This window comes from Lygodium microphyllum, chromosome 1 (assembly GCF_053477565.2).
Source record: "Lygodium microphyllum isolate KBCC chromosome 1, Lygodium_microphyllum_v1.1.10, whole genome shotgun sequence".
NCBI lineage: Eukaryota > Viridiplantae > Streptophyta > Polypodiopsida > Schizaeales > Lygodiaceae > Lygodium > Lygodium microphyllum.
Window position 1 is genome coordinate 120,815,075 of NC_141135.1, and position 12,922 is coordinate 120,827,996.

The 12,922-nt window shown below is 41.8% G+C and overlaps 1 protein-coding gene across 7 annotated transcripts in view; it reads right to left on the reverse strand.

Moving 5' to 3' along the window:
• LOC148041610 (Thioredoxin superfamily protein) overlaps positions 1 to 10,243 on the reverse strand; it is a 124,147-nt gene extending 113,904 nt beyond the window's left edge. For 3 of the 7 annotated variants that reach the window (XM_087680930.1, XM_087680928.1, XM_087680921.1), the window contains exon 1: positions 10,060 to 10,243. In XM_087680930.1, coding sequence (XP_087537056.1) covers positions 10,060 to 10,206 — 147 coding nt within the window. In that variant the 5' untranslated portion in view covers positions 10,207 to 10,243. The remainder of the gene's footprint in view (positions 1 to 10,059) is intronic. The other 4 variants (XM_087680924.1, XM_087680916.1, XM_087680934.1 and 1 more) reach the window with 3 other exon arrangements.
• Positions 10,244 to 12,922: the final 2,679 nt, after the last annotated feature.

Here is a 12,922-nt window from a genome sequence, read left to right on the forward strand (position 1 = left end):
AGTAACGGAAGACACATTTAACAGCTTGCCAATGTGACATGCATGGCTGATGCATACATCTACTCAGGGCCGAAACTACAAACTATATGTTGGCCTAGTGTTTCATAAGTAAATAAGACATCCAACTGCTGGAGCATATGTGTGTGTATCAAACAAATCACTGTCATCATGTAATGACAGCTTAAGTCCAGGTTCCATTGGTGTACAGACTGGCTTGCAATCTTGTTAGACAAACTTCTCAAGAAGTTTACCAATGTATCTTGACTGTGATAACCCAATACCTCTAGCATCATGTATGAATTGAATGCCCAAGTAATAATGCAAAGACCCGAAGTCTGACATGTAAAAAGTTTGCTGCAAATTTTGTTTAAATGCTGAAATCTGACCAGCATGTGTCCCTGTAAGCAAGAGATCATCAACATATAGACAAATGATCAGCATGGATCCCCCCTCTTTACATACGTAAAGGGTAGACTCAGATGAGCTGTTTATGAACCCTTGGCTAAGCAAAAAAGCATCTATCTTTGCATACCAAGCTCTAGGAGCTTGTTTCAAGCCATATAAAGCTTTTTTCAGCTTGCAAACCAAGTGTTCCGAGCCCTCAACTGCAAAACCAATGGGCTGTTGTACATATACTTTCTCATGAAGTTCCCCATGTAAAAATGCAGTTTTAATATCCAACTGATGCACAGTCCATCCATAATGAGCAGCCAAAGCAACCATAGACCTGATGGTCGTCATGTGGAAAGTAGGAGCAAATGTCTCCTCATAGTCAATGCCTTTCTTCTATGCATAGCCTTTAGCTACAAGCCTTGCCTTATATTTGTCAATGGATCCATCTGCATTCCGTTTCAGCTTGTAGACCAATTTTGTTCCAATGGCTTTCTTCCCAAATGGCAAAGACATCAAATCCCATGTTTAATTCTTAGTGATAGAATCCAATTCAGCTTTCATTGCTGCCATCTAATGCACACTCTGTTGTGCATCCTCAAAACGTTCAGGCTCTTCATCATCAAGGGTGCTTGCTGCCATAACAAACTCCATGGTATGTGCAGTTTCATGTATACGAGCTTGCCTTCTAGTACGACCAGCCATGGGTGCATCTAGATGACTATCTTTCATAGTGTGTAAATACCATCTAGGCATTTGTCTTGCCTCCTGATTGTGCATAAGCTCTTGCTGAATTTCAGTTTCAGCACTTTGCTGAATATTCAAATCAGCCAATGGCTGATTTTTTGCATTTTCCAAAGGAGCAGTTGGCTGAACATTGAGTTCACTTGCTAAAACTCCAGCTGAATCACCAAATGTAATGGGCAACAGCCCTTCAAATACATCACGGGCAGCCTGATATATGTCTAAACTAGCCAGGGACAATTTTGATTTTTCATCAAATAGTACATCCCTACTGATAAACACCTTTTTAGAAACAGGATCATAGAGTCTGTAGCCTTTGCTCTCACTGTTGTATCCCACAAAAATGCATTTAACAACCTTGTTATCCAACTTTTTTCAGTACATCCCTACTAACAAACACCTTTTTAGAAACAGGATCATAGAGTCTGTAGCCTTTGCTCTCACTGCTATATCCCACAAAAATGCATTTAACAGCCTTGTTATCCAACTTTTTTCTGAGTATCTTTGGAATATGTGCATATGCAAGGCACCCAAACGTACGAAACTGTCCAGCAGAAGGTTTTCGACAGTTCCAAGTCTCATAAGGTGTAATTTTCTTCAAAGCTTTGGTGGGGCATCTATTTAAAACATGGCAAGCACACATGACGACTTCCATCCAAAAACTATGAGGCAAGCTCTTTGCCTTCAACATACATCTGGCCATCTCCATAAGTAACCGATTCTTCCTCTCTGCAACCCCATTCTGCTACGGTGTATAAGCAATAGTGCACTAATGGACAATGCCCTTTTGCTTTAGAAAAGAATTCAGCATAGAGGACATGTATTCCCCCTCTCAGTCCGAATGGAGAATTAATTTTACAACCAAACTAGTTTTCAACAAGTGCAATAAAAGCCAAGAATGCATCATACACTTCTGACTTTTTGACCAAAGAGTAGACCCAGCAAAATCGAGTAAAGTTATCAACAAAAGTCACAAAATAGTAACATCCTCCCAATGACTTTGTCTACATAGGCCCACATACATCTGAATGCACTAATTGCAACCTAGTTGTTGCTCTAAAAGCAATATCACGAGGAAACGAAAAATGATGCATTTTTCCCAAAATACATCATTCGCACAAGTGCTCAGGAGGTCTCTCCAGTAGAGGTAATCCATCTAGCATCTGCGTACGCTGTAAGAGCATCAAGCTGCCAAAGTTCACATGCCCCATCCTAGCATGCCATAACTTTGTCTGTATCATAGCAGGAGTAAGAGTGGATGTCAAATACGCTGACTGATCAACTGAAAGAGCATCCAACTCGTATAACCCATGACATAAAGTGCTTGCTTGTCAAGACCAAAGTCATGTGTTCTTTGTCTCTCACCATGCATCTGTCATCATCAAATGTGACCTGCAATCTACAACGTACCAAAGAAGAAATAAAGAGCAAATTCTTATTTATGCCTAGCACAAATAAAGCATCCTATAGGCGGAGAGTAGAGCCATCAATGGCTGTGAGCACAATCTCCCCAATACCTCGAACAAGGTATGATGCATTGTTGGCACACTGTACAGACTTGCCAACTGGAGCTGCACTTACAGAAGTAAATAAATCTCTGCGAGATGTAATATGCCTGGAAGCACCACTGTCAAAAAACCAAGTGCCTGCATCCTCAATAGAGCTAAATGCTCGATTAACCCAAGAGGTGTCATAACTGCATGTGTAAAAACAATAGTCCTTGTCTGCAACAAAGGACGCAGACTCAGTAGAAGTGGAAGGAGCATCAGAAACAAACATTCCTGACTCCTCCTCCTTCGCAATGTGATTTTTACACTCAATGATGTAGTGGCCTAGCTTCTTGCAATAATGGCATTTACCCTTTTTGGCTTGCGTGTCCCCTTAATTTTTATTTGTCTGTGGTGTGCCAGAAGTCCCAAAACTCCACGGAGCATTCTTCACTTGGCTGCCTTTGCCCTTCTGTCTAGCCATAAAAGCCTACTCAGAGGCTGTAGCATCCACACCATTGTTTCTTCTTGTTTGCTCCTCCTCTAGAAGCAAACTGACTAACTGTAGAAAAGTGATTGGCCGCGCAGCAATCCTCATGGTGAGGTTTAAGGCCGTATGAAAAGCCAAGTACGAAGGAGATAATGAGTTTAAAGTGGCAGATATCATCTGTGCATCCGAATAGTACTCATCAACATTCATGAGTTGCTCTCGCAAGTCCTGAATTTTGTTCAAGTGATCCTGAATAGAATCACCTTCACCCATTTTCAATGTCTCTAGCTCTTTCTTCAAGAAAGAGATGCGAGTTTCATTCTTGCCTGTAAACATCTGCTCCAAAATTAGCCAGGCTTCTCGTGAAGAAGCTGCTGAACGAGTGTGGGGGATGAATGATTGACCGCTGAACTGCCAATGCAATCAGTGACAAAGCCTATGAATCCCGTATATCCCATGCTTTTTGAGCTCTTGTTCTTTGGGGAAGTGGCTGAAGTGGAGCAGACTGAGGTGCCCGTTGTGCACGTCCTCCTGGAGGAAAAGTAGCTGGAGCCACAACTCCAGGTCTAGCTTCTTCTCCACTAACATAATCCCAAAGATCTTGCCACTAGTACATTCTTCATCATGAAGGACCAAATTGAATAGTTATTTCCATCCAATCTGTCCTCCTTGGATACATAGGTGAAGACATCTCCTCCCTAATTTGCCATGATTATCAATTGCCACAAAAAGCAAAAGAGCAATGTTGAAGCAAGACTGCACTGGAAATCTGAAAATTTCCAGAAATTGTAGGCGGGGCCTATAGCTCAGTGGATGAGAGCACTGCGGTCTTACCCGTCTGTCTATCTCCGATAAGAAAAAGCCTCGGCTGCCCCGTTAGGCCTGCCCGGAAGCTTAGTTCCCTCTACCACTGGATGATTTTCCTGTCGGTTCGGACCATGAAGTCATCTACCTATTGAGAATAGGATCCTTCGGTAGGGAGGAGATAATATCATCAATTCAGTCCCACGTGTCTGCAATGGCTAGGTGGTGATGTGCCGTATCAGTCAACCATAATCCCCCTGTGACTGGATTTAATCCTCCCCGAAAAGTTAGAAAATCTGAGTATTCTGACCAGTCGAGTGTAACTGTAATTAGTGTACGAAGGTGCACTCTGTCAAAACTGTCTATAATGCACGCAGTCCAACGTGCAATCAGTGTTCAGCAACACTATACTAGCAAAATCGCCAAAATTTCTAGCCTCAAATTTGTTCAAAACAGTCTTTCTATGACTGTAACTACAATGTGTATGTCAATGTCCTCAGAAAACATGAAAGCCCCAAAAATTTTTATGAATGTGCCCAAAAAATTTGCATCCAATGTGTCCCAGACACGTTTTTGAATGCTATGCCTGCTACGTAGAAACCCCCGCTTCCAGAAATTTATGTTGGAATTAAAAAATTTTAAAAAATGTTTACCACAAAAATTACGGGTTGACTGGCACAGAGTTGTTAGGCAGGTGTCAGGCGGCTAGAGTCAGCGCTTCAAACGGGCTGTTGCTGGCAGGTACAAGCGTTGGGCAAGCGAACGAGCTGTCGACTGATGACAGACTGTCGCTGACCACACTGGCACGTGTCAACTCAGAGGGGTGGTCAACGTGGTACTGACGAGTGACAAGCGGCACAACAGGTTCCTCATGGTGTTGTCGACGGGTCAGACGAGTGGCGAGCAACGTGTCAGGGACTGCGGGAGGGCACAGGCGGGCGTAGCGACTGCAAGCTTCAGGCGCAAAGCGTGATGTGGCGACTGCTCGTTGGTCAGAGACGTAGTTGCAAGCATAGGTAGACTGTCAGGCAAGCCCCCAGGCTAGCGCACGAGCACTGCAGGTAGTGCTTCTGACGCTGGTTATTGCTGACGGAGCTGACAGTCGGCTGATGTATAACAAACTGGCGGGTTGCTCTCTCAAGAATAGGCAGTGTGGAGAAACCTGACGGGCTGTCTGGCACAGCTTGACGAAGCTGACTGGGCACAAAGCAAGAACTTGAGACCTGAGCAGAAGCTCCAAGAGGTTAAGCAGAGCTGGGTAGAACCTAAGCTAAGCTAAATAAAACCAATGCTGCTCTAATACCAAATGTGAGAAGAAGGCAGGATCGAAGCTCAGCACAGAAACTCGGTAAACTGTGTGACAATGAAGCACAGCATCCAATGCAATAGCTGAAAGAGTATAAGCTGAAAGTACAAGGTACAACCCTTAAACCTTAGGGTTGTAGGGGGTGTTCACACCCGAACACGGTAAGTGTCCGTAAGTGTGTGTCATAAGCAGATACGAAATAATATCATAAGTCTGGGAAAAAAAACCTCTCCTATTGAGAGTAAAAAGTACCCCAATGTCCTACTGATTACCGATACTCCTATGTGAGCATAGGCGTAAGTAAGGCTTAAGTGAAATACCCAACATATCCATAATTAAATATTACTTTTCAATCTTTAAATACTGAAAATTAATCTAATAATTATTTCGGTGCCTTGAAAAGTAATCTAACTAGCCAATAATTAAATTGGCTAGGAGTCTTTCATTCCGGAGTGTCTCTGCACCATCTTCGACCATCAGATTGGCGCTAAGTACCATTCAATAAATTCCACTTCTCTAGTGTCACCAACTGACACTTATGGACAAATGAATGACCTAGGCCAACAACTAGTACCAGATAGCACCAAGTACCTATGCGGCATAACTTATAGCAACTTTTACCTTTGACATCCTGTGATTTCCTCAAGTCTCGGGCTCGTAAATTTACTCTAACTCCAATTACACCTCATATGTGCAACATTCACTTAACCATGTGATTAAAAATTAATCCACATGTTAAGTGAGGTTTCAAAAATACATGTCCTCATGACATCCATCGCCCTATTCTGGTGGTATTTACTGTATGGACTATGATGAGTCATTTTCATTCTATCATTACATTGTATCCAATCACCCATGGTCTGAGAGAGGGTGTTAGCAGCCTAGTCAACTCATGTATGAGTCTTGGATGTGCCGATCATTCCTGGACATTTTAGGTGTTTTTTAGTGTTCATTATGGTGCTTATTTTGGCATTTTAAACTGGCCGACCTGATGCCATTTATGGCATTCTTTTGGCGTATTTATTCAAGCTCCTTCTCCACACTCTATCATTGATCACTTGGAAATCTAATGCATGCCCTGTAGATAGAGGGAGCCATTGCTAGTGCCCATGCAACCAGTAACTCTCTATTGTATGCGACTCCCTCGTATTTGGTATACGGATTCCATTTCCCGAGCACATCTATGAGTTCTCCTTTGCAGTGTTCTTGTGTTTTCTCTTCTGTCTTGTGTTAAGCAATTTATTTCAGCATTCTTTCATGCCTCCATTGTTGCATCCACTTTTGACAGTTGTACCATGGACATGCAGCTCTTGGTGGACAAGACTATTTCTACAAACCCCTGTCTCCTCATTATCATTAAGCCAAGTTTAAATATACATTTTCACTACCCACCCTGGAGATGTCAGCATACATGTTTCATGTGTCTTTTGTAGTCATCTCCTACTTGTGGGCCTCAATCCGAGTCAAACGAGGATATTACGAGCTCTGGCCTTCAACATTGTCTGTGCTTGCCAATCTTTCTTGTGTGACAGTTGCCTTCAAGTGCATTAGGTGGAGATCAAGGTCTCTATGCCTTGTTTATAGCAGACTCTACCCTGTCCAGCATTATCTGGCAGCCAATGTGATGCAGCAGCAACCATTCTTTTGCTCCTTTCTGTTCATTCAGCCTTCTTGCATGGGTGGACATTCTTCCTGCACGGCAGAAATTCTCGACAGCAGGGCGGACAGTGTTTGACCCTTTTCACCGGCAGCTGGACCATTTAGTGGGCAGGCAGTCACTTAAGTGCATTTGCCTTTTTAGGACAGGCAGTTGATCAGATTTCAGGTGCTTTTAGGTTTTGTAAAGCAGGCTGGCCAGTTTTTAGCTGTCCCCCTATTTACACTGCAGTGTCTCTAACCTCCATCATCGTGTGTAGCTGATTTATGCCTTCCCACTGCTGACACGGTCATTTCTTCCAGCTGTATTATCCTCTTATCTTCCTGATCCTCATCATCTTTTGCCATCAGACTGGTGCCCTCACCAACTTGGCATATACAAGTGCATGGACTAGCTTTTTGCAAATTAGTGTTATTCCTCCAGTTTCATCTGGATGTTCATCTTCCCCCATACTCTTTGCTCTTCTCTTTGTCTTCCTTTGCTTGCGTTGCTCACTCTCACATGGTATCATTCCCACAAGCAATGCACATGGAGCTCCTTAACAGCTTGCATATTCACGTTCGTTAGGTAGAGCCTCTCCCTCGGCTTGCTTTTCTTTGAAAAGCCCTAGCTCCTAGATAGCAGTGCTTCAAATAACATGACCGGGTGTCATTGGCTCAAACATCTTTGTTCCCAAGAGGGTTCTGTCACCATAGGTGACATATCATCAATCCCCATTACTGGTATGGGCACTATGTTGACTCTACCCAGCCGTCCAACCATAAGTCCCGTAGCGAAAGTCTTCCATGTTAAAATTTGGGCTTCCATCTATTCTTAATCTACTGCCTTAACCGTCTTAGTACTCAGTTTATCTTCACCAAGCAAACGGTCTTTGTAGAGGATGCTACCTCAAGACCCATTCTTTGGATAAGGGGTTAGGAGCGTGTGCTTCATAGGCTCCATTTCCCTTCTTTTGTGTAGGATACTCTAACATCTTGCCATTGCCTCACCTATCAAGCTACCTTTCATTCCACATGTTCCTACCTAACCTCCACCATCTCCTCTAGTGGTTCCCTCAAACCCTCTATCCGTATTAGGGGAGCAATGATAGATGTCAATGATGTGACTATGGATTTCCTAGCACTTTATCTGTATCAAAGGAGGGCTTTCAAAATCATAAGGAATTCCCCTTCTTTTGTGTAGGATACTCCTCGACATCTTCCCATTGCCTCACCTATTAGGCTACCTTCCGTTCCACATGTTCCTACCTATCCTCCATCTCCTCTAGTGGTTCCCTCAAACCCTCTATCCCTATTAGGGGAGCAATGATAGATATCAATGATGCAACTATGGATTTCCTAGCCCTTCTATCAGTTTCAAAGGGGGAGTTTCAAAATCATGAGCTCTTTCAAAAATTCTCATTGTCACAAGGCCTATATCTCATGCAACAACTACTTTCCTTTGCAAGCCATCCTTCCTTGCTGCTAGTATGCCCATCTAATTCCCTTTGGTCCATGTACCACCTTTGTCAAGAGAAATATATGATGCCTTGGATAGCTCCTCCCTTTTGTCTCCTCCTAGTCGAACCAATGACTTGGCTAATCCAATCCCAATACATACATTCAGTGTGACCCATTCAAGGCCTCTCCACTCCCATCGACATTCTCTTGTCACCCATTTCGTCGTGTTCTCATCTTGAGAGAAGGTTATGTTACTCGAGCCGTTCTCTTCATCAACGGACTTCATTGACATTGACTATTCCGATCTTCCATTGTACTTTTTGCTTCTTTCACACCCAAGATCTACAAGGTGTAGGAGACATACTTTCATGTATCTTCTTTTGTGGTCATCTCCAACTTGTGAGCCTCAGGCTAAGTCAAATGAGGACATTAGGAGCTCTGGTATTATCTATGTACATCAATCTTTCTTGAGTAACAATTCTCTTGAAGTGAAGATTAAGGTTTCTATGCCTTATCCATGGCAGTCTCTGCCTTGTCTGGCATTCTATGGCAACCCAAGTGGCACAGCAGCTTCACACCTTTTTGTAGTTCACAGCATGTTCCTGCATGGGTGGACATCCTTCCTGCATTAGCAGATAGGTTTTGTCCCTTTTCATGGGCAGCTGGATCATCAATTGAGCAAGCAGTCACTTATTTGCATTTTCTTTCCTCTTTCCTTTTAGGACAGGCAGTCAGTCAGATTTCAGGTGATTCTTTACAGCAGTCAGCGGAGAGTTTCATAGCACAATCATCTCCAGTCTCTCTTCCTCGATCCGGTTCTCATCATCTTCTGCCATCAGTCCGGTGACATGGTATACACATGTGCAGGGGCTGACTGTTCGCAACCTTGTACTGTATTTAGATCAGAGTGTTACTCCTTCAGTATCATTTGTGTGCCCATCTTCTCTCATTCTCTCTTCTCTGCTCTATGTGTTCCTTTGCTTTTATTGCTCGCTCTCAAAGGACAGCCTGTCATTTGACACTTCTGTAACAACTATCTCTTTCAAAGGATGATTGGATGGTGGATAGTTGTGCTGTTCACCGTATGCACAAGCATCACAACTCGTTATATGTGCAAAGCACCACCTCTCAATCCACAACTTGTCTCCGAAGACCGTGTGAGCCAATATCAAGCACATTGGTATAGGTTCTTTGTGAATGAAAAATAAGGCCCTCCTCAGCTTTAGCTAGCTTGGGAGGGGCAATAGTTGATGCTCTTGTCTAGAGTGAGAGTATGTGTATTTTTGTCAAAACTACAGCAGATGCGATGCTGCAGACATCTATGTGGATGCTGCGGACATCTATGTGACTCGATCAAAATTACATGCTGCACACATCTATGTGACTCGATCAAAATTATAGTACGAACTTGTGCAACCGATTGCATGTGTTTAAATAAGGAGAGAGAGAGAGAGAGAGAGAGAGAGAGAGAGTGTGTGTGTGTGTGTGTGGGCACGCGCGCGCGCCATTAGAGGTCACTTGTGGTTTGTGCAAGCTTTTAATAACGTTGGGAAAATGATCGGGTAATGTCATCTGCTGATCTAGCCGCGATATGGCGTGAATCCGTCAAGGAAGCAGCTATTTGGACTTCTTCCCCCGAATGCACATCTAGCTGTGAGATGGAAGAAACCTGTCGATCCACACTGAGGCTCTCTTTCTATCCCGCCTTTTCCAACTGAGAGAACCGGAGGAGAGTAATGTACCCGACGGAGAAGGTGGTGCCGAAAGAGATCGGATGAGCGGGCGGTGGCGGCATGGCGGACGAGCAGGTACGACAGGAAAGTGAGAGCATGGAGCGCGTAGAAAGGCTCCGACAGAGTGCGCAACAGCTTCCCCGCTTTGCTCCTCATCCTCTTTGCAAGACAGACGCATGTAATCACAAGGCTCTAATTTTCAAGGTTAAGTAAAGGTAAAGGAACTATTTGAAACTAACAATGCATTGATGAAGCTCTTTGATTAAGTGATTACTCTTGATAGAGTTTCAAACATGATCGATTTTACACAAGGACTTTGTTGTTTTATCTCATTTTACAAGTTAAATGGTGAGATATCTATAAAGATTCTTGAGAATATTATCGATTGTGCTAGAGCAACTTCAGAGAAGAGGTTTCACGACAACATTTCAACTCCCCATGTGATTTTGAGGTTACCTTTCCACACAATTGGTAACAACTCAAATTAGCAATGAAAGTAACCATTTGATGGGATGAATGCACCAACCGAACCTTGACATGTGAGGACTTCCAAATATATGGATTGGACTAAAATCAACCACCCTGCTTCTCAACCTCCTCTCCCTTCACGAGCCAAACCTTGACATGTGAGGACTTCCAAATATATGGATTGGACTAAAATCAACTGCCCTGCTTCCCAACCTCCTCTCCCTTCAACAACTCCTCTCGCTTGCATTGGCTAGATATCCCAGCTCAACCACCCTCATGTGCTTGGGACACTCTCCACTCTCTTGCACCTCTACCCTCCTCTCTCTTCTACACCTCTTATAGCATGTGTTCAGCTACCTTCCTCCACAACTTAGCTACCCCCTACTCTCTCCTATATCTCTACCCTCCTCTCTCCTACACATGAAAGATCAGTCATCCTCTTGTTTTTCCTAACTTTGTGTCACTTTTATAACTTCAACTGTCCTTCCATGCAACTACATAAGTCTCCTCCTCATGAGCTAGCTTCATCTTATGGTACTTCTACCGTTATCTTTTTAACGTTTAATTTATCATATAGTACTTAATTACATTACTATTGCATACTAATCCTTTTGATGTTTTTGGACAACATCTCATACATGGATTACTTCCAACTCTAAATTACACATAGATTTTGATGGATTTGTTGTCTCAAAGGATTCACCATGTTGGTTTATACTCATTTTGTAGAGACTATGTGGGTTAAAATTGATTTATGAAGATAGTTTGAATATATTTGGTCTTCAATGGTGGTTGTTTTATACTCAGAAGATAGTCAAAATAATTGGGTCAACTCGCAAGTATTTTCATATACCTTTGGAAGTGTTGAAATATCATTTTTGTATTAATATTGTGCTAGTTTGATATTTGGGTAACCATTGCTTGGCTTTGCAAGGCACTACATTTGCAATCCATTGGTTTATTTTGAGATTATTGTTAGATATATCTTGTTGTTTTTTTATATGTATGTATACCTTTATCATTATGGCTTCTTTATCAAATTCAGAAAATACATTGTTCAATGTTCAAAAGCTTGATAGTACAAACTTTTTATATTGGGCATGCCAAATATATAATATATTGGTCCAAAAGAAGTAAGTGAAGTTGATCAAATATAGTGGGATTATGCCTGAGGACATGGATGTAGATGTATGGAAGAAATTGAATGAGCTAGCACACTCTATTATTATATTGACACTCTTCAAGTCTGTGTATTTTAATGTGAAAGATATGGTATGTGCATATCATGTATAGAAAAAGTGTGTTGACCTGTATAAAAAAGAAAGTGCAACCTTGCAAGTTTTTTGGTTAAGAAGACTCATTGATCTGTACATGGAGGAGGGGGCTTCAATGTCTAATTACCTCAATGAGTTTAATATTATCTTTAGCCAACTAACATTTCAAAAGATTATCTTTGAAGGCCATATTCGTATTGGTCACCTTGCCTAAGAGTTGAGATATTTTCAAGACTGCCATTAGTAACTTTGCACACACTATCAAGAAGTGAACTAGGAGAGAGAAAGACAAGAGAGAAAAAGATTAATGAAGAAGGGAGAAAGGTTGTAAGAAGAGAGAGAAAGAGGGAAGAGGTGTGAGAAACACTAGAAGAAGAGAGAGGAACACAAAAAAGGAAAAAAGATGTCAAACCATGAAAGTTGGAGGAGAGAGATGAAGTAAGAAAAGACTTGTACTATATCAAAACTCAGTACAAAATGATTGGTATCTCCACTTTTTTTACGTACACCCTATGTACCCTATTTTTCATCATTTACATTCCATCCCCACTCAAAAGAATTTTTTGTCCTCAAAAACATATTGGGACTATTTACAATGGCTAAATGTAAGGGAAGTTAAAGTACTACTCTGTTACAATTAGCTACAAAAATAAAAACTTAGTAATATGTACCAATTAATTGATAGAATCGAAAGTGTTTTCTTTTTCAATTCAACGTGGTTTAGTAAAATATTTATTATCATCTCCATATAAGCATGAAGATCCTCATTGTATGTACAAAGACAAAGCAATATGAAAGCAACATATTCTTTGGTCTTGGTGAAAGCTCTCTCAAGAAACTTAACCAATGAATTCATACCTATATCTACCATTTTCCATGCTAATTGTCCTTTTAATGGAGCCCATGACTACTTCTTAACCAATGGAAGTGTAGAAATTATCATAGCCCATTGATTAGCATCAATCTCTATAAGAGTGGAAAGCAATACCACTACATATTCTAACTGTTGTTATTGAGATGGCTGATTAAGCAATGATACCAGGAAATGTAATACATCCTTGCCTTGAAAGGATTGCAAAAGAGTAGTACCACTATGGCAAAAACACTTCAATGATACCAATAAATCAAAG